This window comes from Delphinus delphis, chromosome 4 (genome assembly GCF_949987515.2).
Source record: "Delphinus delphis chromosome 4, mDelDel1.2, whole genome shotgun sequence".
NCBI classification, from domain to species: domain Eukaryota; kingdom Metazoa; phylum Chordata; class Mammalia; order Artiodactyla; family Delphinidae; genus Delphinus; species Delphinus delphis.
This window is the reverse complement of record NC_082686.1, coordinates 74,116,999-74,143,032: the sequence shown is the minus strand read 5'-3', so window position 1 is coordinate 74,143,032 and position 26,034 is coordinate 74,116,999. Positions and strand designations below refer to the sequence as shown.

At 42.0% G+C, this 26,034-nt stretch overlaps 2 protein-coding genes across 6 annotated transcripts in view; both read right to left on the bottom strand.

The window, feature by feature from the left end:
* Nucleotides 1-8,029: 8,029 nt before the first annotated feature.
* GP5 (glycoprotein V platelet) lies at nucleotides 8,030-9,739 on the bottom strand. The gene has a single exon (XM_060009946.1). It carries the CDS (start codon nucleotides 9,737-9,739, stop codon nucleotides 8,030-8,032), a length of 1,710 nt encoding a protein of 569 aa, XP_059865929.1.
* A 4,976-nt stretch (nucleotides 9,740-14,715) lies between these two features.
* ATP13A3 (ATPase 13A3) overlaps nucleotides 14,716-26,034 on the bottom strand; it is an 81,538-nt gene continuing 70,219 nt past the window's right edge. For 4 of the 5 annotated variants that reach the window (XM_060010918.1, XM_060010916.1, XM_060010917.1 and 1 more), the window contains 2 exons: nucleotides 24,918-25,007; nucleotides 14,716-18,189 (listed from right to left, as the gene is read on the bottom strand). In XM_060010918.1, the coding sequence (XP_059866901.1) occupies nucleotides 17,992-18,189; nucleotides 24,918-25,007 (288 nt within the window). In that variant the 3' untranslated portion in view covers nucleotides 14,716-17,991. The remainder of the gene's footprint in view (nucleotides 18,190-24,917; nucleotides 25,008-26,034) is intronic. The other variant, XM_060010921.1, reaches the window with a different exon arrangement.

Sequence of the window (26,034 nt, the reverse complement as noted above, 5' to 3'; positions counted from 1 at the left end):
CATCATCACTGGAAATGTTAACAGATCTTACGGTGCCCAGGAGTTACTTTAATTGAACCAGAAAGGATGCTGGGCAGTGGGAGGGTCATGGCACACAGGGGTCTGAGGCAGCCAGGAGGTTCTCTGAGGTTCATCTTCAGATAGACTGTGTTCCACCTAAATGCTCCTGGGCAGGTCATCGGGCCAATACCTTATTAGAATGATAGCATTCCCAGAGCTGGGTGGGCTGCAGAGTTTCACTGATGCCATCTACTCTACTCCTGTCCTACAAATCAACTCAAAAGAGTTTAAACTGAGGTTGACTTTGACCTTGAGCTTGAAGGGGGCAAAAACTCAGAAATAGCGACATTTTCTGTTTCTCTTTTGATGTCACTGTGGCCATGAACTGCTAGGGGATTGGAGCCAGGGAAGAGGCCCAACTCTCTGCCTTCTGTCAAGCTGGGGTTCTGGCAGGCCTCAATCTGGCAGCTCCTGCTGTGGCGGTTAAGGGGAGAGCGTGGGAGCTCTGGGCTGCGGGGCCTGTGGAGGGAAGACAGGACCATGGGAAAGGCTTGTGCAGAAAACACATCCTGCATCCCTTTATCTCTTTGCACGTTCTGTTGATGTTTTGCATTTGTGGGTCTTCTTTGTGCCAAGTGGGACTGTTCTGGGTTTGGCTCCGGGATGCGGAGGTGGTAGATCGAGAACCACCCTGCCCCCACGGTGTGCCAAAAACAGGGGACCCTTCGGGACAGAGCTCCAGCGTACAGTGCACTTTTACATCCATTTGACTCCTACACCACCCCAGGAGGATGCGGAAACTCAGTCAGTGGCATTGCTCAGACCCATATCTCAGACCAACTCTCTGTCTTTCCCACCACACAACGGTGCCTCCCGTGGGCTCTGGACAGCTCCTGCTGGGTCAGGGCCATGCTCACAGCCACTGTCAGAATGACCTGCCCTTGGATTTCTACCTCCTTCCTCTCGTTCCCTTCCCCTCTCAACTACCTCTCTCCCAGCCTTTTTTCTTCCCTCTTTCTCTCTCTTTATTCTCTCTTCTTTTCTCCTTCTTAGCAACCAAAGCCCCTACAAATAACTCTCAGCTCTCGGTAGCCCTTAATAGGCTTAAGGGACTAGAATGCTGAGGTCAGGATGTCTACCACCACGAATGAGTGTCCTCCTGGTGCTTGCCTCCCCCGATCAGTAGGTCCTGGTTTGAGCAGGTAACCCGTCCACACCAGGAGAAGCAGTGGGGGAGGGGGCTTGGAATAGTCTAGGCCAGAAGCCAGGAGCCAGCTCTGGCTTGAGCTCACAGACAGCTCTGCCGATCATAACCTTAGGTACATTACTGCTCCACTCTGGACCTCAGTTTTCTCATTGATAAAATGGGATAATAAATGCTACCTCCCAGGACAGTTGTAAAGGTTAGGAAAATTGATTTCATGGTACCAGGCATGTATTATATATTTAATAAAGTTTGGTTGAATGCGGCAGCAGCTGGAACACAAAACCATCCCAAGCAGTGGACTTGAAAATATCAGTATCTGTGTTGGGGTAATAAAAGCCAGGAAGCACCTGGAAGCATCAACAGAGAGGTAGAAGGGAATGGAGGAAGAGTGTCACTGGGAAGAAGCTGTTCATTGTTTTTCCCCCTGGGCATCTCAGCCTCCCCAGTACCCTGGATCCAGCCACTGAATTCAATTAATGCTTGTCTCTTCATGATGCGATGAAATCATCTTGTAACATTCCAGATGCCTAATGAGGGTGGGCACAGCTACTGCACAGCGAGTCCTGGAGTCTCCCTGCCTTCGGCACGCCCTGGTAGTAATGGTGATTTTTAAAAGCTGGGAAGCCCAAAGTGACTTCTCCCAAAACAAACTTGGTCAGTCCCCATGTCAGCAGAGATTCAGAGCCCAACCTGCAGTTGTTCCAGAAAGAGAAGCCAATTACAACATGCTGGGGTGGGGTGGGGGGGTTGGTGGTGCAGAGAGACTGGAAACTTGGAGAATAGAAATGGAAAGACTTGCAGTTAAACATGCAAATTGCTTGTCCCCAATTATCTCCTCTCCCTCCAAGGACCCCACTTAGATGGTAACAAAGGAATTGAAATGATAAGCCCACTACATCACAGGGAAGGGAAGAGGATTATCACTGGACTAGAGATTTCAACACATTTATGGAACAGAACAGTTGAAGGTAGCTGAGCAGAGAGATCTCATTTTCTTAACAGAGCCCCAGAGAGGTTTGAAAATTGATTACACCAGGTACAATGCAGGACAGGCGTGTGTGAGACGGAGAGTAAAAACCAGGGCGTCATTTGAAAGCTACTATATAGAACATTTGCCTTTGCTCCCACACCTAGGAAAACAAACAAGTTATTTTTTTAAATTACAATGTTCTAGAGAAAACAACCCTCCACGAACATTCTGGCTTGTAGAGGTTCCCAGTATAATACTCAGCCTGCTACCTCAGAACCCAAACATGAAACTTGCCATGTGTACAGAGCTCTCTGATAGTGACTTTTATTGCCTCCCTTTTAAAATATGAGCCAACAACCATGGATTTAAGGGAAGCAAACAACAATCAACGACAAATCCCAGAGAAAATAGACATAGCTCAGAAAGGAAAAGGTAACTTTAAAAACTACAAAATTTTAAACCCTAGCATCCTAAGAGAAATCCAAAAGAGACTGCATCTATTAAACAAGAGTAAGAATCTATAAAAAGGAACAAGTAAAGAACAGGCACCACAGGAATTAAAAATACAACTGCAGAAATTAAAATGTTAATTAAAGTGTTGGCAGACAGAGTTGAGAAGTCTCCGGAAAGTAGGAGAGATTTCAAAGACAAGACACAAGAGAAGATAAAAATAAATAAATAAATAAATAAATAAAGGATTAAAAGAGAGGCAAAAAATTATCAAGGAAGTAGTGTATGATAATTTCACAAAACTTAAGGACATAAGTCTCCAGAGGACCCTGGATGTTTCCAGCTGTGTGAATGAAATAAAGAGGAATACATAGCACATCATAGTGACAGCAGAACACAAAAGACATAGAGAAGATCTTAAAGGCTCCCAAAAAGAAAAAAATGAGTCAGCTGTAAATAATGACAATGAATTCTTACCAGTAATCTTGGTGCAAAAGACAATTTGAATGTAGAATTCTATTCCCAGCTAAACTAGCAACCAAGTATAAGGGAAGAATAAAGAAAATTTCAGGTAAGGACTCAGAAAAAAGGATACCCTCTGTATCCCTTCTCCTAGGAAGTTATAAGATGGGAGAGCACACTAGAAAGAGGAAGACATGGAATTTAGGAGATAGTGGATGCAACCAATGAAAGCCATGGAGAGGAGTTCCCAGAGGCAGCTGGGTAGAGGTCCAGGGCGGTTTCCACAAATTCTAGAAAGATGAAGGAAGTGTTAGAAAGGAAATGTAGTTACAATGTACTACTTGACGCTATAGTAAACAATATTTCCAAAGAAACAATAACATCAACTCCTTTTTATTCATTTTCAACAACCACCAAAATGTTAATTACAGTAAGAGAACATAAAAGTCATCAACCTCGACACAGTCCTTAAGGGAAATTTACACCCCGAAAAAGAAGAAAGAGTGAAAATTAATGGGCTAAGTATCTGACCTAAGAAGTCATGCAGAGAAAAACAACTAAGTAGACTCAAAGGAAATGGAGGAAGGAAATAATAAAGCCAACAATGAATGAAATAGAAAACAATGATACAGTAGAGAGGAGCAGCAAAACCCCAAGTCTGTTCTCAGTAAAAGTAGGAAAATAGAAAAAACACTCGTGAAGTTTATCTAGAAAAAAAAGAAGATGGATATAAACAATATTAAGAATGAATAAAAGGGGGACGACAACAACAGATACAACAGAGAAATTAAATATTATGGAAAATGTTAGGCTAACAAATTTGAAAATGTGGGGACAAAATGAACAATTTCCTTAAAAATATATAATGTGGGCTTCCCTGGTGGCGCAGTGGTTGAGAGTCCGCCTGCCGATGCAGGGGACACGGGTTCGTGCCCCGGTCTGGGAGGATCCCACATGCCGCGGAGCGGCTGGGCCCGTGGACCATGGCCGCTGAGCCTGCACGTCCGGAGCCTGTGCTCCGCAACGGGAGAGGCCACGACAGTGAGAGGCCCGCGTACCACAAAAAACAAAAAACAAAAAAAATATAATGTAACAAAAGTGAGGAAACAGAAAATTGAACAGATTTATGACCATTGAAATTAAATCAGTAGTTAAGAGTAAACCACACAAACTTACACACCCATGGTAGCCAGGCTCCAACATGGCCCCGGTGATCCCTGCCTCCGGGTGTTCTCACTCCAGCTGGTGCCCTGACGAGGCTGACCTGCGTATACCAGTAGGTTACTGAGGAACTGACGAAATGTGGCTAGCAAGGCTAAGCTATAAAAGACACTGGCTTCTGTCTTGATATCTCTCTCTTGAACACTCGATCTGGGGGATGCCAGTTGCCTATCAGAATTCCAGCAGGGTTTCTCAGTGGAGCTTGACATGCTGACCTTAAAATATGCATAGAACTGCCAAGGGCCCAGAATAGATGAAACTTTTCTGATGATAAACAAGGTGGGGTGGTGATTCTACCGAGAATTATCAGAGCTACAACAATGAAGACAGTGAATATAAGACTAGATACATAGGCCAATGGTTTAGGCTACAGGACCCAGAAACCAACCCATGCATATAAGGAAACTTGATAAATGACAGCTTTGCAAACCAGCGGGGAGAGAATGGACTGTGTGATTAATGGTCTGGGACAATAGGATGTATGTTTGCAAAAAATACAGTCGGCTCCCTACATCTCACCGTATACTAAAATAAATGCCATGTGGACTAAAGATCTAAATGCGAAAAACTTTACAACTTTTAGAAGAAAATAAAGGAGAGTAGTTTCATGGCTTGAGAGTAGGAAGATTTTCTTTTTTTATATATAAATTGATCCATTTTATTTACTTATTTTTGGCTGCGTTGGGTCTTCATTGCCGCGCACAGGTTTTCTCTAGCTGCAGCGAGCGGGGGCTACTCTTCCTTGAGGTGTGAAGTCTTCTCAATTCTCATTGCGGTGGCTTCTCTTGTTGTGGAGCATGGGCTCTAGTCTTGCAGGCTTCAGTAGTTGTGGCTCGCAGGCTCTAGAGTGCAGGCTCAGTAGCTCTGGCACCCGGGCTTAGTTGCTCCTTGGCACGTGGGATCTTTCCAGACAAGGGCTCGAACCCAGGTCCCCTGCACTAGCAGCAGGATTCTTAACCACTGCGCCACCAGGGAAGCCCCAGGAAGATTTTCTTAAGACAAGAGTTTTTTTTCAAAAGCCCAAACTATAAAGTTTGTTAAACTTGACTAAATTAAAATTAAAGTTTCTGCTCCCCAAAAGATAGTATGAATAAAGTGAAATAAGAACAGAAAAAAGGTACCTGCAAAGCATATAATTTACAGAAGATTAGTGTCCAGGATATGTAAAGAGTTCCTAGAAATCAATACCAAAAAGACAAAATGCCCCATTATAAGCTGGTTGACAGATATGCACAGATAATTCTAAGAATAAATCTGAACGTTCAATAGACATTTAAAAATAAGTTCAACTTCACTAGTTATCAGGGAAATATAAGATAAAACAACAATGAAATACAATTTCCTACCTATCAGATTGACAAAAATTAAAAATTCTGACATTATCAAGAGGTGGTAAGGATGTAGAGTAATGGGCCATAAAAAGAAAAGAAAAAACACTGGGAGTAAATGTCCATCAACAAGAGAACAGATAAACTGTGGTATATTCATTCAATAGAATATTATGTAGCTACTAAAATGAATGAACTAGAGCCAAATGCTTCATGTGGCTAAATCTCAAAAATGTGTTAGCCCAGAAGAGTTGAAGAATACTATATGCAGAGGATGAGTTTCATGCTGTAGGTAGTTTCAAAATTTGCAGCAATGTAAATAAATAAGCCAAGGAGGCACATAAACACACACACAACCCCTAGAGCGAAGGGTGAGCAGAACCAGTTGGAGTGGGAGGGTGCCTAGTGCCAGAGAGCCTGAGACGGGGGCCCACAGAAGGGAATGCTTTAATCTGCTAGGACAGTCAGGGAAGACTTCACCAGGAGGAGACATGTGAACTTGGCCTTGAAAGAGAAGTGCACCTACAATGCCAGGAGCCCAGCTCTTTCTGCTCCACATCCAGTGGTTGTTGGAGGACCTATTTCTCTGGACCCTGAGCACAGAGCCTGACCACACAGGGCTGAGACCACCCACAAGTGAAGACTAACTTGAATGCTATCTCCAGTTTGAGGATGTTTGCTCTCATCTTTATATACATGGTAGGCGGGGGAACAGCTCAAAGCTCTTCTTTTGAAATGATGACAGCAGTAATAATTGCTTGCCCTTTAATAATAAGAGCTACCATTTACTGAGCATTTACTGTATGCAGGGCACTGGGCTGTCATCAGATGCTTTATTGCCTTTAGTTCTCACAACAACTCTAAGAGGCACGTACTATTTATACCTTTGAGGAAACCAAGGCTTTGAGAATTCAGGTGCCTTGCCCACAGTCCTATGGAGTTAGTTAGGTGGGATCTGAACCCTTCCGACTCTCCAGCCTGCGTTTTAACCACTGCTTCTCACAAGCAGACACCCAATGAAAGCAACAAGAGTTTTACTGCCTTCAATTGTAATAAATGAGAACGTGATCCGAGCATAATAAACTAAAACCCAAGCTTATCATTACATTCATGAACACCTGTCACTGTCAGGTGCTCCGTAAATGCTTGTGAAATGAGGTAGCGTTTAGTTTCAGGAAATGAAAACCAACCCAGTGTCAAAATGACAGTCTTCACCCCTGTAGGAAGCAAGTAGTAACTCACAGGCCCCGTGAACAAGCAGAGCAGCGCTTCACGGGCACGCATCCGTGGACACTGGGCGCTCCCAGCCCCACACTTAGACCTCCCGAACGTCCCCGCTCCTCCCCTAACCCCCGTCCCACCTGCTCTCATGCCCGCCCCTCCCCCGCTCCTCGGCGCTCAGCCCGGACCCTGCTGTAAGGGCTCTGCTCTGGGCACCGAGCTCCCAGAGGGAAGGCTGGGTTTTCTCTCTCTCAGCCTACAGGTCAGACATACATAAAGTGAGAAGAAACAGGACAGAAAAAGAACTGGAAAAATTATTTTTTTTTGTTTTGAAAAGTTCTTTTAAGATAAATTTGTTTATTTATTTATTTTTGGCTGTGTTTGGTCTTCGTTGCTGCGTGCGGGTTTTCTCTAGTTGTGGCGAGCGGGGGCTACTCGTCCTTGCCGTGCGCAGGCTTCTCATTGTGGTGGCTTCTCTTGCTGTGGAGCACAGGCTCTAGGCGCGCGGGCTACAGTAGTTGTGGCTCACGGGCTTAGGTGCTCCGCGGCATGTGGGATCTTCCCAGACCAGGGCTTGAACCCGTGTACCCTGCATTGGCAGGCGGATTCTTAACCACCGCGCCACCAGGGAAGTCCAAGAACTGGAAGAATTCTGCTTTTCAAATAAAAGTAGATAAAGCGAGCACTCCATCTTCTCCGCTAGGAAAAGCCATTATCACTGGATTCCCCTGTATTCATGTTATTCATTCATTTCACAAACATTTACCAGACACCTGCCAGGTGCGGGAGGCGGGCCCTGGACCGAAGGTGGCTGCCTCCTTTGCACCTTCCCTCCGAAAACAGTGGAGAGAACCCTCCTTCCTGCCGGCACGGCGGGCACTGGGAGGGGCCTTCACTGCCCGCGCGCCCTGATGCACACGACGGAGGAGACAAAGGCACAGCAGGCAGCCACAATTTCTGACTGTAAATGGTATGGGGCGGGGGCGGGAATGGGAGGTGAGACTGAAAGGGGAAGAGAGAGGGAGAGAGGGAGAGAGGGAGGGAGGGAGATGGGAGAAGAGGAAGAGGAAGCAGGAGGAAGACAGCGGCAGCCCGTCGGGACTCTCTCCAGAGCCACGTCTGACAATACCCTGGTCACGTTTTAATTAATTGCAAGGTTTTACCATTGCCTCAAACCAGAGCTCTCTCTCTGATTAATTTCCGAAAGAGCCTGCCGAGTCGAATCATCGCAAACACTATGATCCCGGTTATTATGGCCTGAGCAGCTAAAAGCAGAAAATAGAGACCCCAGAACAGGCTCTGGTCCTGACTTTGGCCTTCGGCCACCGGCCGGGCCCACGCCCAGGACTCGGAGCGCTTGGGTCCCAAGGAAGCGCGGGCAGGGGCGGCGGGCAGGGTGGGCTGCTGGGGGCCTTCGGAAGAGCCGAGGGCAAGGCGGCGGGAAGGCGTGCTCCCGGGGCGCGGGCAGCCGGGGTCGCCGAGGGGCAGGGCCCAGAGCGACAGGCCGGCGTGCGGCCCGGGGCCGTGACACAGCGGGGCCTCGGCTCGACCCACGAGGCCCGCGTGCCGCCGCAGCCACGCCAGGAACGGCCCCAGGCCACAGTCGCAGCGCCAGGGATTGTGCCCTAGCAGGACCTTCGCCAGCCGGGGCAGAGCCTCAAAAACGTCTCCGGGCAGTGTCTCAAGCTGATTGTGGTCAAGCTGGACCTCCTCCAGGCTGCTGAGGTTGCGGAAGAGCTCGCGGGGCAGGGTCCGCAGCCGGTTGCGGCGCAGCGACAAGTGGCGCAGCCCGCCGAGGCCGCGGAGCAAGCCGGCGGGGAGGGAAGCCAGGCCGGTGGAGCGCAGGGCGAGCACCCGCAGCTCGCCGAGGCCCCGAAAGGCGTCCTCCGGGAGCGCGCTCAGCCGCGGGCTCAGCGTCACCCCCAGGACCCGCAGGCCGCTCAGGTTGCGAAAGGCGGCGGCAGGCAGGGTGCGCAGCTGGGTGGCGTTCAGCCACAGCTCCCGCAGGCCGCCCATCACCCCGAAGAGCACCTCGGGGAGTTCCTCCAGCGGGTTCTCGAACAGTGTCAGGTAGGTCAAATTGTGCGAATGAAGAAAGAGGGCAGAGGGCAGAAACTCGAGGCGGTTTCTGGAAAGAGTCAAAGAGCTCAGGCTTCGCAGACGGTCGAAGGCGCCGGGTGCGACGGAACGGATGTGATTTCTGTCGAGCTGCAGCTCCAGCAGGGCGCGCAGGCTATCCAACAGCCCCGAATCCAGAGACACGAGCTTGTTCGAGTGGAGCAGAAGCTTCTCAAGCTTAACCTGGACCCCAAACAATCCCTCGGGCAGGTGGGTCAAATTATTTCCCGATAAATCCAAAAATTTCAGGTTCCCCAGGTGTGTGAAGAGGCTAGCAGGGAGGAAAGCGAGTTGGTTTTGGTTCAAAAAGAGCTCCTGCAGGTTAACCAGTTTCTGAAACATGTTTTGGTCAAGGCTCTTTAGTTCATTGCCGTCCAGAAACAACTGTTCCAAGAGCACCAGCTTATCCAACAGCGCGCCTGGAAGATGAGAGATCTTGTTGTGCGATAACCTCAGGGTTTTAAGTTTTATCAGATCGTTGAAAGTGCCGGGAGCAATGGCCGAAACGTGGGTGTCGGACAGCATTAGGCGCTGCAGGACGGTCATGCCACTGAAGCTGCTGTTCAGCAAGGCGCCGGGGCCCATTCGGAAAAGCAGGATGTGCGTAAGGTTGGTGGGCAAGCCGAGCGCCGCGATGCGCGCCACGCTACCCTGCGAGCACTGCGCGGCGTCGCGGAAAATGCACCTGCAGGTGGGTGGGCAGGGGAAGGGCTGGGCGCGCAGGAGCCCGAGCGCGGCGCACAGCAGAGCGCTCCTCAGCATGTCTGGAAAGGCGACCGCGGCAGATCTGTGGGCAGCACACAAAGGACAAACGCTCGAATTTCAGTCTTGTAACCCTGCATGATCCTTTCGCCAGGATTATCACTGACTTTGAATGTTACCCAGGTACAAGTTAAGTCTCCCTCTTAGGAGTGCTGATTTTCCTGGGTGGTGAAAAGACGTTCATTCTACACTACGAGGCCTCGTTCGTTTTACTGATTTTCCACTCTTAGTTCAAATCGTTGAAATGAAAGCGTTTTCAAGCTATGGAAAAGTCAACACCTTTAAACCTTTACATAGAGAGAACTAATTAAAATAATCTTTCTCACAGTCAAGCTCACAGACATCACAGAGCAGTGTGCATTGTGAACATAGCCCTGCTCCTGACTTCATGACTTAGCCTGGGGTGGCTATGACCTACAGCCCTGAAGGGAACAGCAAAGTCTGTTAAAACAGCAGCGACCATCACCTGATTCCTTTTATCACAGTCATGCTGTATCTTCAGTGCCAACTTACTCTAAAACAGGACCACCCCATCATAGTGAACCACACTGAGAAAAGTAGGTAATAGTACCTATCACTTTACACCACGCATTGTTCTCAGCACTTTATTTAAATTAATTCACTTAATCCTTACAATAACCCTATCAGTTAGGTACTAATATTATCCCCAATTAAAGGATGACGCAACTAAGGCACAGAAAGGTTAAGTAACTTAACCAGGGTCCCAGAGCTAGAATTTGAGAGTAGTATCTCTGATTGAGCCATAAATAAGGAGCTATCACTTCTAAGATGCTTAAATAAAAATGAGTACTCGTGGCACTGAATTATCTGTGAAATACAGCAATACTAATTGGCCAAAACAATGTTTCCTACACGTAATTTTAAACGAATTGCTTCTTGTACTAAATTTTATTTCTTATCCGTACAGACTAACCGAGCCCTCCAGTTGCCCATACTAATTTTTAAAATATTTGGCCTTACCTGAAATGCTGCTGCACCCCAAAGCAACTGAAAGGCTTAGAGCTTTGCATGTGATCGGGCACTTTCCAGAGGAAGAGGGAAGTATCCTTGCATCCTGAGGATAAAGGCTTTCCCAGAATAAAAGTCACGTTAAGGACCCTATCTCAGAGGGCATATTCTGGTTTTTAATGACGAATCTCTTCAAACTTTGAAAAAGAGACCATATATCACCCAAGTCCTATGGCCAAAGCCGAATGATAAGAGCAGGAGGGAGAGCAGTTTCTCCCCAGAGGCACAATATGACTCTGTGATGTGTGTCCAGTAGTGACACAGCTGGGCCACTGCAGCAACCGCCCCCCTGGTTGGGCTACACTTCCTTTGGGTGTTCCTTTTTCTGCCGTTTCGCTCCAGTCCTACTCCAGTTCCCCTCTCCCCCTTTTAGGAATAAGGCTAAGGACATTCTCAAGTGCCCTACTCATTTTTTTTTTTTTTTCATTTTAGGAGTAGTAAAGCTAAAAACATTCTCAAATATGTTCCATAATGGCCTTGCTGGGTTGAAGGAAGGGTGTCCACATGTTCAATTGAACATAGGGATGTCAAACTGCTTTGCAAAGTAGTTGTGCCAATGTATGCTGCCACCTGCTGTGTATGACAGTTCCCGTACATCTCCACCCACGCCTTGGAATTGATTTTTTAAATTTAATTTTTGCCATTCGTGTGAAATAATTGTCTCGGTATGGTTTTAATTTTTCATTTCCCTATTGAATTATGAACTTGAGCATCTTTTCATATTTCTAAGGGACAGTTGTGCCTCATCTTCTGAGAAATTTGGGTTCTTTTGACCATTTTTCTATATGCAAAGTATGTATGATTGTGTCTTTAAAAAACTGAATTGTAGGCATTATTTATGTATTCTGGATACTAATCCTTTGTCAACTGTAGGTGTTACAGATATTTCATCTAGTTTGTGCTTTGCCTTTCCACCTGCTTTCTGTCTTTTGATGGACAGAAGTCTTAATATAGGCAGAGTTATTAATCTTTAAGATTTGTTTTTTTATGTCTATTAAAATAATTCCTCCTCTCCTCTCAAGCCAAAAAATATTCTCCTATAACACCTTATTATTATATTTTAGAATTTTGTCCTTCGCATTTAGGTCTTTAATCTGTCTAGAATTGATTTTTGTGTATGATGTAAGTACAATTTTATTTTTTTCCATTAGGATAACCAGCTTTCCTATATATGTATATCCCTTCTTCCCTCAGAGCTACAATGTCAGCACTGTCATAAATCAACATCTGATGAGTGTTGTGTGGGTCTGTTTCTGGGCTATTTGATAATCCCTATACCAACACCACACTGAAATATAAAGTCTGAAAATATCCAGTGTTTTATGAAGTGTGAAGAAGTAGATATTCTTATACTACATTGGTGGGAATATAAATGGTAGCAAACTTTGGGGAGGAAAATTTAGTAGTATCAACCAGATTTTAAACATACATATTCTTTGTCCAGCAGTTCCACTGCTAAAAATATATCCTATGGGAATGCTCATTAAGACATGTACACAAAAACTTATTTGCAGGATTTTAATAGAAAAAAAAGAAAATCTAAATGACCGTCAATAGGGAAGTAGTCGTTTAAATTATAGTATATCCATGCAATAGGATGCCTTGCAGACTTTGAAAAGAATGGATTTGAGCTGCAAGTACTGACATAACTTTTAAAAATTATTTTTGGCTGCGTTGGGTCTTTGTTGGTGCGCGTGGGCTTTAGTTGCGGCGAGCGGGGACTACGTTGCGGTGCGCGGGCTTCTCATTGCGGTGGCTTCTCTTGTTGTGGAGCACGGGCTCTAGGCACGCGGGTTTCAGTAGCTGTGGCACACGGGCTCAGTAGTTGTGGCTCGTGGGCTCTAGAGCCCAGGCTCAGTAGTTGTGGTGCACGGGCTTATTTGCTCCGCGGCATGTGGGATCTTCCCGGACCAGGGCTCGAAACCGGGTCCCCTGCATTGGCAGGCGGATTCTTAACCACTGTACCACCAGGGAAGTCCCTGACATAACTTTCTAAAACACACTGAATGACATAAATCAAGGGCAGCATAGCATATAACATGGGGTTCTATGTGTGTAGGATTTTTAAAAACATATGTGCATATATATTTCTTCTAGAACAATACACCCAAGAAACTTTAGTATTCCCCCTTCGGGGGAGAAACCAGGAAAAAGGTGACTTCCTTATATACCTTTCTGTGAGCTTTGAAATTTTATCAAATGTGCCTAATGTCACTTTAAATTTTTTTAATGCAAATATAAAGTGATTTGGAAGGGAAAATGGCATTATTTAAGAAAAAAGGTAGGAATATAGGTATTTTAAAATACTGGGAAAAGTCAATGCTTGAACTGCAAAAGAATAAACATTAACCTCTGGAATCTGAGTGCAGTGGTACAACAGAAGTGGCTCTTAAATTATTTTATCGTTGGGAAAAAAGTCCCCCAAATCGACATTGTCAGGTGTTACAGAAAAGGAACTGAAATCTATTCAGCCTTTAGTGTAGCCAAATGCAGTCGAAGCCCATTAAATGCTGAAGGGACTGAAATGATCTTCTAAGCATATGCAGTCCTAAAACACAGGGAAAGCCACTGAGCGGTCTTTCCACTTACATCAAGGGAAGAAGCTCCAGAGCCTGGAACAGCTCCCCTGGTGACCAGTGAGCCAGTCACACAGGCAGACCAAGTGAAAGGCCCCTTGCCCATCAGATGCCAGAAGCCAGCATGACAGAGGCCTGGGAAAAGGCACTGTGGGATAATCAGAGTACGAGTTCGAGTCAAGTTCGGGTGAAGCTTCTTTAGCCCATTTCCCCAGGAAGATCTCCTGTGAGAATTACCTCCAAGTTTTATTTTGAAGAGAGGACATTATGATGGGCCAAGAAGGGAACACTGGGCACGGAAGTTGCAGACAGTGGAGGAGCAGAGTTGATCCAATGAGCAAACTGATGAGGTACTGAGAAGTACTTTGAGCACTGAAGTAATGACGGCACCAGTGTTTCAAGTCCTTTGGATTTTGGATCCATGAAACAAGTCGGGAATCTGCTGTCCTAAGTGGCAGCTTCTGTATCAGTCGCAGAACCCTGGCTTACAGGGTTTGGCCATTCAAAACCAGGTATCTACCGAAGGAGATACGCTTTTCTTCCTCCGTGGGAGAGACTCCAAGGCCAGGGCACAGCAGCGATCTCTCTGTACTTGTAGAGTAACCACAACCCCAACTTGGTACGCGGACAATCTCATTCAAACTCCTAGAACTCCCTCTGTCCTTCCCTGCAGTAAGTATATACCCAGAGTAAAGCACCTGGCAGTGATGGAGGGGGAAAAGGAAGGAGAGACATGCAGAACTGTATTGCCACCTGCAGGCTGTGGTGCAAGGGACACGATCATTTGCTACACAACCCACAGAGAATGGAAGGAACTTGGGCTCAAACTAGGTCTCACACCAGCCAACCATCCACATGGCCCACAGCAGAGGACACATGGCTCCTGCAGAACCTGTGACACAAGGAAAGCCCTCCCACCCAAGCACAAGGCCCAGCACATCCTGCCCTCTCCGGGATTCCTATGGCCAGTAGTCAGCTCCAAGGTCTCCTGTACCATGGAGCACTCTTTTTGCATCCACGGATGCCGCTTCCCCTCAAACTTACATGGCTTACATGGCATTAGCTTTCCGTCTGATCTTCCCAACTACTAATAAATTCTAAGCCCCTAGTCTTCTATTTCACCATTTCCCTCAGACCTCCTGAGGCTTAACATTTGGCTCTACACTGTATCTGACTGATGGGTTTCCACGGGCCGGTCACAGACATGACGTGGTGTGTGGAAAGTTGCATTATTTTCTTGAAAAATTCAAAGTTAAAAAAAAAGAGAGAAATGGGGGAAGTATTAAGCAGGAAAATAAATCCAGAGTATTTGGGCAGTATTCATGCAACTAAAGAGCAAACAAACGTATATAAAGACACAGAAAAAAGAAATGTTATATATATTATTCAAATCTTTATTTTGAACAGCTTCAATCAAAAATTTTTCATAAGGTTATTTACAGTGCTGAATGTACAATTCTGAACGTATGCCTTTTTGACATCAGGGTACCATTCTTGAGCAGCAATACTATTTAAAAAATATAAAGATGCAGTATCATTTCTGATATAAAGTTACTTAAAAAAATCCAAAGTCTTAGGGAATTCACAAATCATAACAGGAAGTAATTATTTTATTAATTTAATGTGCACATAATTACCAAATCTTAATACATTAAAAATATGTGTAAATGCCTACAGACTGTACAAAAATTAACATTTTGTTAAAAGTTCCCAACCACCTCCCACCATAAATATACAAAAAGCCTATTTTCAGATATGTCAAAACTGCATGCATGAAATCTTAGAATGTTTTCTAAAGCTGGAATTTTGCTCTTCTCTGGACATTGGATCCATAGCCGTTTGGGGGAACAGAGTACATAAACACTGATATAATTCTCCATGCCTTTGAAACTGTGCAGTAGTTTCATAAACATGGGAAACAAAATGAATAGTAAAAACTGCAACAGTTTTATTTAAATGCAAGTACAATTTGGAAAGCTTTCGAATGTAGGGATTATAAAACTAATATAAAAAGGTTTTACTTTGTTGTTGGCTTAGCCACTTTTATTCAAGCATTATTTGCAGCATTGCTTTACAGCAGTTGGTGCTAGAAGATACAAAACATATAGTTACCACTATTTCTATCTGAGGGAGGAAAAAAACCTTTAAACAACCCTGAGGGAGACACACATTAAAAATCTTGTTATTTATTTAAAAAGTTAAAAAGTTACATATTATTTAACAATTACTTTCCTGGACATTTCTGTCCTTTAGGTATGTGCATAAATAAAATTTAAATCAGCAATATTTATTCATCTTAATACGTCAAAATAACATATGTACAGATTTTAAAATTTAGATCTGTATACACTCAAATAATTTAATGTGAAATTCAGAATCAAGATTACTATGTAATGGTGACCTACAGAGAGAGGACTCATCTATCTATGGCACTAAGTAGGACCCACACCTGGACTCACAGGCGTTCTTCAAATCACATTCTGGAAGCCATCCATTTCAACCTGAACAACCCACCTTGTCTATGTTCAAATCTAACCTCCTACAAATGCTTTGTCCACCTACCTAAAAACCTCATTCCTTTGAAAACAATATGGACAGATGTGATATAAAACCCTTATAAAATCTAAATGTTAGAAAAGGGGGGAGGTTGTCAAAAATATAGCTCTTTATGATCATGCTCTTAAAGATGTTAAATACAATCTGACAGTTGGATTTTTAAGCTGCTACTTAGCAATTACTTTAATTATATGCTTCAGTATTTAAATCAGAGAATAAAATTTACAATTGTGGGAGATCACTGAAGACTGTCACTCGTATGTATTGGAAGTGAACTGAATGTGGAAATTATAAAATGATAAAGAGAGTAAGTAACTATAAAAACAGTGCTAATCACAGCTCAAGAGGTCTAAGATGCATAGCTTCATAGAATCATTCATGGAATAATTGTTCTTATCATCTAATGTGTATTAATATAGTATCATACTTTTTTGATGGAAAACTTTGATTATATTTTTGTAAGAATCATCAGTGGCCACAGCAGTTAACAGTGATCCTGAGTGTAACATACATTTTTCTACAGTTAACCAAAAATCATCAGGTCTCTGCAGCATAAAAAATGAGAACCATTTGGTTTTATGGTTCTGGGTAACATTTGATCAAATTGGTAAATATGTATCAGGAAAATAATGATCAGCTAGAAGTAGAAAGCACAAGCATGCTACCGGTCAAGGAAGAGCACAGGATAAGATCACACAGTCTTAGTAGTTTAGTGTCCACTTTACAGCAGTATCAGTTTTCTTGTTTATCAGAACTTTGGTCTTTGCCAAACTGCTGGATCTTACCTATAAAGGCATTTTTAAATCATCTTAATTTTGTTTAGAATTTAAACATTAACCAGGCAAAACAGAAAGGTGAAAAATATCTTCCACATTTCTTTTGGCTCAATGAATGACTTTTCTTTTAAACTTTATTTCATTTTTTTTTTCTCCCAGAAATTTCCACAACCAAATATGCTCATTCGTAAACACCCAATCCAAAATAGGTAAACTCTGACCTCTGGCGCCACCTAATGGCATAAAACAAACTCGCCAGGTTCATACAGCTTTGAAAAAATAGCAGTCATTCAAAACCACTCATTTTTTTAAGCCTCATTAACAGGAGAGACATACATCAAACCTTTAAAATTTTAGGAGGTAAAACTCTAACTCAAAAAACTAAAAAACAAAAAACTATTATCCTATGTCTTTAGGTAATTAAAGACGTAGGAGAAAATAAAAAGACATTTAAAATAATATAAAGCCTGAGAGGAAAAAAATAGGTATGAAGAGATATTAGAAAGGGAGATCTACATCTACTGCCAAAAGAAATCAGCTTTTTTCCTACTGAAAAGGCTTCAACAACATTTAACTAAAGCAAATTATACTACTGACACCAGACGTAGCACAAGATCCATTTAATAGCTTTGAGGGACATCTCAAGAAGGCAGTGAAGCACCTTGCTGATTAGAAAAAATAAAACCCAGGCAGTTTGTACAGAAAATATAAAACCATAAATGGAAATTACCTGAGTTGCAACACCATAAAACTCACTCCTAACTCTATGCTATTAAAGGGAACTGGTGGTATGCATACTAAGTCTTCTTTGGGAGAAATACTGAAATCAAATAAAAACAGGCTTTGTACCTATTTTCATTGGAGGCTAATTAACACCCATTTTATTTATCAACCACAAATTTAGGGCCTGTAAATAAATGATGACTTTTTCTAATAAGGGGGCTGTGAAAATAAATTTAAAGGCATAAACTAAAGTCTTACAAGCTAATATCTAAACACCTTCCAGATACCAACTTTCTTCTGTACCCTATAAAGAGTATCACTGAGGATAACAGTCAAGCCAGTTCTGGAAATATATATAATATTTAGAGTTACTGAATGAAGGGATAGGACTTTGAAGTTTGATTATTAATTTAACTGACAGGCTAATCTCTTTTTGTTTGTTTTGTTTTTAAAAAAAACCCTCAAATCAGCTACTATATTGGAAGGGACATAAATTGAAGGGGTGCCATTCTGACGCACAGGATCAGGTTAAGTCCTACGTTTACATTCTCCTCAATACTGCTACTAGAATGCCACTGAGACGGCTTCACTGCTATGTTATGGTGATGATCTGACACGATCCATTCTCCTTTACTAAAGCTTTCGCTTCTGTTGTTGTCTGAGGTTTTGGTGGCCATTCCGGGTCAACCAAGAGCTCCTGGGCCAGATACATGTACTTGGCCTTTGGCATCTTCTTCCTACAGTTCAGGGCCCAGGACAAGCAGCATTTTCCCCACCAATCCACTGACTCCTAAGAAAATAAGGAAAAAGAGGAACACCCAGTAGATTAAGAGCTGTTGTTTTTAACAAGTTTGTTAAAGCACAGTTCATCAGCACAGAAAAATAAGAGGAAATTACTTCTGGGCACAACAAATACATGAAGGAAAGAAAAAAAAATCCACGCTTAAAAAACAGTCAGCTTTCCATTATTTAGGAACATTATTTTTTTAAGATTATATTTCTAAAGTATCCATGTAATTTATACTTCATTTTATTTAGTTCTATGGTCCTACTTCCTCCTGTATGCAGATACATTTTAAAAATAACTTGTATATCTGGAGTCTGTGATTCCATAACATAAAACATCTGATGTATTAAGAATAACTTCGAACTATTCAGAGAAAAAATTTTTAATATTTAATATGAAAACCCTCGTTCTATCCTAAACTATCTTTTGGTACTACTGCTTCTAGCAACTTAACCACCTGATCATTTTTGAAAGAAAACACTGTAAAGATACCACTGCTACTGTTAATATCACCTTTCAAAGCATTATGTAAATACTGTTAGGTCAAAATCAGAACTTAGATCATGCTTAATGTCAATCACTTCTTTTAAAACCACATTCTCATTAACATAAAAACAATTCTATTTTATAATGATGGTTTCCCCTTGGTGCTCCACAACTGGAAAGAAGTACATACAAAACTATAAAGCAAGTACTAATTCTTAGTATTATTTCATTATAAAAAGCTCTGCTGTCACAGAATTCCTTCGGATCAATCCCAATGTTTTTACTGGATGTGATCTTAGATAAATAGTTCTTGAAGAACAAGAAAGCAGAGTCCCTGGTTATTGTACAAAAATGTAAATTCAATACAGGCCCTCAGAATTTGTCTTAATTGGAACCGGAAATAAATGAAATAAAACTAAATGACTATACTGAGACCTGTAGTTATATTCACCTCTGAAGAACAGTCAATTCTTAACTATTTTGGATGTTTCTTCTACAAAGCAAAATTTAAATCCCAGGTTGTTTTGTTTTGCCATCAACATATAACCTAGGCTACAACCAGGTCTAAGCTCAACTGAAGTAAAGATGACCCTTGAGCAACACCGGGTTTGAACTGTGCAGGTTCACTTACATGTGGATTTTTTTAGCAAATACTACAGTACTACATGATCCACAGTTGGCTGAATCTGCAGATATGGAGGAACCCTGTATACAGAAGGCCTATAAACTATATAAATCATAGCAGATTCTTGGCTGTGGGGAGGGTCAGCAACCCTAACCCTGGCATTATTCAAGGGTCAGCTGTAATCTCACAAAATTCTGGAAGCATTCTAATGTTAACTCTCAAAATATCTTCATGATCAAGAAAGGCAAATTTGCTATAACACAGACCCTGAAACACAGGTTTCTAAATTGGCCAATGGAGAATAGCAAAAATACTTTAAAATGAAAACTCTTTAAAACTTTTTCATACTTTGACTTGGTAGGTCTCATCGTACTGAGACAACCACCAGGAACCTACTACTCTCTCCTTCTTCAAAACTGGGGGTGGGCATGCGGCAGAGAGCGTGATACACAATAACGACGTGCTTTTGAAGGCCTTCTAGTTTACTCTGTCGACAAAACAGTGTAAGCTGCACCATTACCAAGAATTTAAAGGCAAAGACTGTGGTTTGTCACAAGTAAGCTATATTAGATCAGGGGTGGGGTGGGTTAGTGGGGATACAGATTGGGGGTGGGGTGGGTTAGTGGGGATACAGATTAGGGGTGGGGTGGGTTAGTGGGGATGCAGATTTGAGGATTATTCATCTAGTAGCCTCTTTATTGTCATAGCTAAAAGCAGAGTTATTACCATCACCTCAAAGGAAGTCCACAAGAAAACATTTAGCATTAGAATATAGAAGAGGTTAGCTATAGGACTCTTCAGGCGATCCAAATAACAAAGAATTCCTTTTCGGTACAGGTGTATACATGACAAACCTTAATATTTAATCTGAGGCGACAGTTCACTACTTGGACCTATCTCTTCCCCAAGGTGTTTAAATTCTTCCGCCTAATTGCAGGGGGAAAAAAATTCATTGTTCCTAAATCAATGTGAAAGCTGTCACTTTTTATTTTACAGCAAGTAGCATTGTTAAAGGATCACAGAAAAGGGCGAATGGTGAATGCTGACTTTAAAAAAAAAAAAAAGGCAGAAACATATAAGCCTTGTCTGTCCAGATGAGCCAGCTGGGCTGAAAGCAATGCAAAACAGGCTGAGTTAAGGAAAGTCACAGCCAAGTGTATTCAAATGTAAGACATACACACACACACACAAAATAATAAAATCCATCATTTCCCCACCTGTGGAAAATGAGGCAAGCAATAAAATTAAAATGAAATCCACTGCAAACAGAATCACAATTGAATCACAATTCTTTTCACATTAATGTGCATGCTTTTTTAAACAAAAATCCTCATGTCCCTATTAAAAGCAACATACACCTGTTATAATTTTAAAAATAAATTCAGTCACAAGGAACACTAGGGATCCCCCCTCCACTACAATTAGACTCATATTTTGTTCTTGTACCCTCACCTCCCCCAAACAGCATACACAAAAAATACACTATAAGCAAGCATAGGCTTGTTCATTTACAAACACAAGCATACCACAGACATTCTTAAACAACATAATTCACTGGTACAGAAAATAAACAGTGCTACAGGCATGCTAGAATAGAACTAAATCGAGGGAGAAAAGACAGTGGCAACAGGACAAAGGCAAGCACTGCACAAGGAGAGGGAAGAGATGAAGCGTCACGGGGCTTAGAATGAGCACCAAGGCCTCGCCTAACATCTAGGGTAAGTCTCTGAAGCAGAACACAGGAGCCCCAGCAACTGGATCTTGTGATTTGCTCCTGAAAGGAGTGGTTAAATAACCAAGTGTATCCCTCAGAGAAGGCAAAGTGGCTACCACAGCCCAGCAGAAAAAACACAAAGAACTTTTAAAAAGATCTACAGCTAAAATTCTCCTGCTTTTTAGACCAGTCCAAGCTGCTCATTCCAGAACCCCAATGCCAGCTAACTACTAGCAGTGTCTTTTAGGAAATGTTTTCATAGGCAGTATGTAAGATATAAAGCCATGCTTATGGGGAAAATGTTGTAATGGTGCTGTGGTTTTCATAAAACTCTTCTTCCATACCAATCCTGAATATAAGACAAACACAATCAGAATGAGCATTCTATCTAAATAAACTCGAATAATATCCTAAGTGGCATAAAGACTACAGCTAACATCTGGATTTTTCCCCCAAAAGGGAAACATAATCAGGACACATTCTCAGGCATTACCAAAATACATGACGGTATGACTCCAGTTCCACATCTAACCACTAAGCAGCCTCAGTTTACCAGACACAGGGTAGGCACAAACGCTTCTTCGAAAGAGAATATGAAGCACAGATCTCAAACACGGGTAAAGCTGTACAGAAAAACACAGGTGATGGGCCCCTCCACTGAAGACTTCTCATTCAGTAGATCAAAGGTGGAGCTCAAGGCATTTGTGATGAGTATCCTTACTTGAAAATCACTGCATCTCAAGAATGTTTTTTTTTGTCAGAGAATAAGTATTAACATCTGGAGCTGCTAAAGATCACTACAGAAAAACAAATAATTAGTTACATAAAAGTTTTAACTTTGATTATTTACAAATGGTTTATTTAACCTGTTTTCAATTTGATTCAATGGACATTTACTGAGGCCACTGTGCATTAATAAGAAAAAGAACCACTGTAGGAAATAAGTGACTATTATATAAAAATCTTTCTGTATCTAAATTAGATCAGCTGTATGTATGTTCAGTGGGCCAAATAAACATAATATCTAAAATGTCTACTATTAAATAAAATGACACCTAAAGGTTTATTTCGTTTTTAAAGAACAGATGGAGGCTTTCTGTTACAGAAATATTACGTCCTGGGCCCAGATAAAACTGAACCTGAATTCCAGTTCTAACGCTGTTTCCTCATCTGTGAAGACAGGGATATCTTCGGTTTCTCTACCCTAACCTCTTAGGTGGTTGTAACAACTAGAGAGAATTTATACAAAATGCCTCACAGTATCTACCATAAAAAGTAGGTTTTGAAAACAGTAGCTGTTCTTTGTCTCCATTTTGTCACTTGATTGTTCTATTAGTTTGCATCTCTGTGGCCTCATAATGTGAGACAGTGTGGCACAGTGGAAAAAACACTCCTCTTGAAATCAGAAACCTTGGCTTCAACTCCCAGCTCTGCCACTCATAAGCTGCATAACCACGGCAAGTTGACTGAATGCTGTTTCTTTATGTATAAAACGAAGTTAGAAACACCTTAAGATTGGAAGGATTCTGGAGGTGTTACATAGCTGTCTTGCAGATCACCAGATATTTTGGACGTGGTTACTTGAGATTTCTAGGTGAGGTTCTCGACTTCATAACTCAACTGCATTAAGACCTGGAGCCTAGTCCAGGGTCTTTAGCTGTGAAACTTCAAACCTTACTCAATGGTGTCTGGGTTTATATGGTAAGGAAGGAATGAAGAAATATGGCTGTTCTTCCCCCGACATTAACAGAGAAGGTTGAGAGCTGCGATCTTAGAAGACCCCATGGGACTCTTGGTAGGAAAGAGCACAGAATGGGCTCCTAGGTGTAGCAGGTCACTCTCATCTTCACTTGCTTTTGCTTTTTCACCTTATGGCAGGCTTTTTCAGCCTCGGCACTGCTGACATGTTGGCCCAGACAGTCTTTGTCGTGGGCGCTGCTGTAGGATGTTTACTCAGCAGCATCTTCAGGCTCCACCCACCACATGCTAGGAGCAACCTCACCCCCACCCCCCAACCCCTGCCAATTGTGACAAACAAAAATGTCTCCAGATACTGCCACGTGTCCCTGGGAGGATGGGGGCATTACCCCTAATTGAGAACTACAGCCTTACAGTAATCTGACTAACGGATGGGCTCTCCAAGGGTCACAAATATGAACAGTGAGAGCAAACTACAAACGGAAGCGTTGGAAGATGAAAGCACAGCATTCTGTGCTAAGAGGTTATAAGAACTCTCTTTTCTGAAGCCAATGATTTAAAAAATGCTTTCTTAAAACATGACCCTGGAAACTGAAGGCCAAACTTCTTGTCTACTCAGTGGTGCTCAGAACTGGTAAACACATGGGGCCGGTGGGAGCCTCCCTGCTCAGACCACTCTCTCCCCAGAACACTTCAGAGGTACAACCTCACATAAGAGGCACAAACTCTTAAAAATAATGAGGACACAATTTTAGAAAAAAGATGTAGCAAATTATAGAATCTTCTGCCATTTAATTTTGGTTGAAAAGTAAGGAAGGCTTTCCAATTCAAATGTTTTAAAGGAGCTTTATGATACCCACTTTTGACTTAGGGTACAGCTCCTCTTCAGAACCTGCATTTCCTGTTTAGATCAATAGTTGGAGATCTCTTTGGAAAAGCTAAAAACAATGGAAATGTTTTCCTTGGCCAAGGCCTTGCCAGTACAAATATTTTATATGAGGACTGATGATAGGACCCGAAGTTAACCCTTTGAAGAAATGTAGTGAGGTAACCAAGACACAGAGGAGATGTAGCTCAGGGACTTGAGCCTCTCTCTAACACAGCTCTGGTCATACTTACTAGGGACAACTGTGCCTTACACTGCTTTGAGAAAAAGAAACTAAAGCAGATTCCAGACTTATCACATCATTACAAAACTATCCTTACTCATCATCAAGCATTAGAAAAGGAAATGGTGCTCTACAGAACTTCTTATAAAGTGATCCTGTGACACTGCTACACCAGGCATCAAGCCTGATGAACTACCAAAGCAAAGCTCAGGACATAGCTACTCAGGTAAAAGAAGGCTAAAAATAAGTGAGTGACCCACGCCAGGGAATCCTCTTGAATTCGGAAAGCTGCTTTCTGGCTTGGGATGAGTGACAGGTTTAGAACTCATGTGTATAAAGCATATCGCCCACCTACAAACAGCAATGGGCACAATAATGAGGGAGTGGAACTTTATGCTGTCAAGTTCTCTATACTCAAAAAGCTGCTCAGAGCTGTGATTCAATGGTACTGGTTTAAAAAACGAGACTAACCTATATTTTCTGTCAAGAATTTCAACATCCTAACACCAAAAAATGGGTTTTATTCATCTGCTTCTCTTTTCTTTTCACCACAAAGAAAGTCAAAAGTCCTTAAACCATGGTTTGTATAAAAATGAACACTATCTCTCTGAAAATGTTTCTAAATGATGAGAGACATATGCTGGGGAAAACCAAAAAGTCACCCAAAATTAAGGCACAGTAACCGACAAGAAATCAGAAATACTTCCTCAGAATTTTGACCTTTGGACTCTGATCCATGAAGAAACAATTCCCATTCCATAACTTTATTTACATGAATCTCATTTAGCCTCTAATGGGACTCATAAAAACCGAAAACATAAAATTTAAGCCAGACAGAAATGGAAAAATTTACCACTGAGAACAAGACCTTCACACACAGAGAAGATACGGATTGGAATGGAAAAGAGACTTATGAAATTTCTGAAGTCCTAAAAAGACTGTAACAAATATTTGCCATGAATCTTCTAGGACTCCTTACAAAAAAATGAAATGCCAGGCATAGAGGAAAAGGTTGAGCAACACACAACAGAACACCACCCTACACAATGCAGAGTACACAACTGACGTGAAGAATTGAGAGTAAGGGCTGATTTCCAACCTGTGGTGGCTGTGTGGTGGTGAAGCGATATTCTCCTTGTTTGTCTCGATTGAACACAACTTTCCAAAGGACCATGTCAAGGAAGAAGTTCTGAGAGATAGTCCAGCGAGTTAAGAATTAAAAATGACTATGTCATTGTTCATTAATGCGTACATTTAAAAAGGCTCACACAATGCTGAGACATACGTGAAAAACATGATTTGGCTTTCATAGAGAGGATTTCAGTTTACATTGCAAAAGGACAAAGAATAACAACAGGACTTTTGTAACAAATATAAATCATCATAAAATTCTTGATAAATTTTCTACGAAGTATAGCTTTTATATGAATCCTCAGGGCTTTCCCATATTAAAATAATGCTTATAATCTGAAGTATTTTTCTTAACAGTGAATTGAGTTATCTCTACCTATATACAACTATATCTATATGCATATGATGAAAAATAATTCTTTTGATAGTAAGCAAGAATAAATTAAGGGAGATTAAGAAAGGATTCCCTAGAAATTCTGTTTTATAAAAAGATTTTATCTTAAATAACATTTGAGTGAAAAGATGAACTTATACTATAGAAAAAGGAAAGCTTTTAAAGTACAGTATCTTGGACATGCTTTCTACTGTCCATAAAACAGCAAAAATACATTAAAATGGGCAACTTAAAAAGATCAGTACCGTAATAACCATGCTGTCCACTATGGCCCCAATTTAAATACCAAGTCATCTTTTAGAAAAATATCAAATTAAACATAATTTCCAAGTCTACAGCCATTATCTTTAAAGTATACATGTTTCCCACAAATTACCTAATTTTAATTCAAAAGCCTACCCTATGAAAGCCTTAACTTAAAAATCACAACTGTATCTCCTTCATTTGGCATACTGCTATTGTAACAGTGAATAATAGTAGCTCTGAGAACAGACCAAATTTTATTAATAAGCAGCAAGTGAGAACCTACTATCTCCTTTTAGAGAAGTTGACCTAAAGGCATCCTAGTAGGAGAATAACTATACAGTATAAAATGGATCAAAGAGTACTTAAGACCTCTTCCCTCTAAGGAAAACTTAGAAGTAAATACCAAGGAAGAAGTTCCAGCAATCAGGCTGAGACTGGGTAAGTT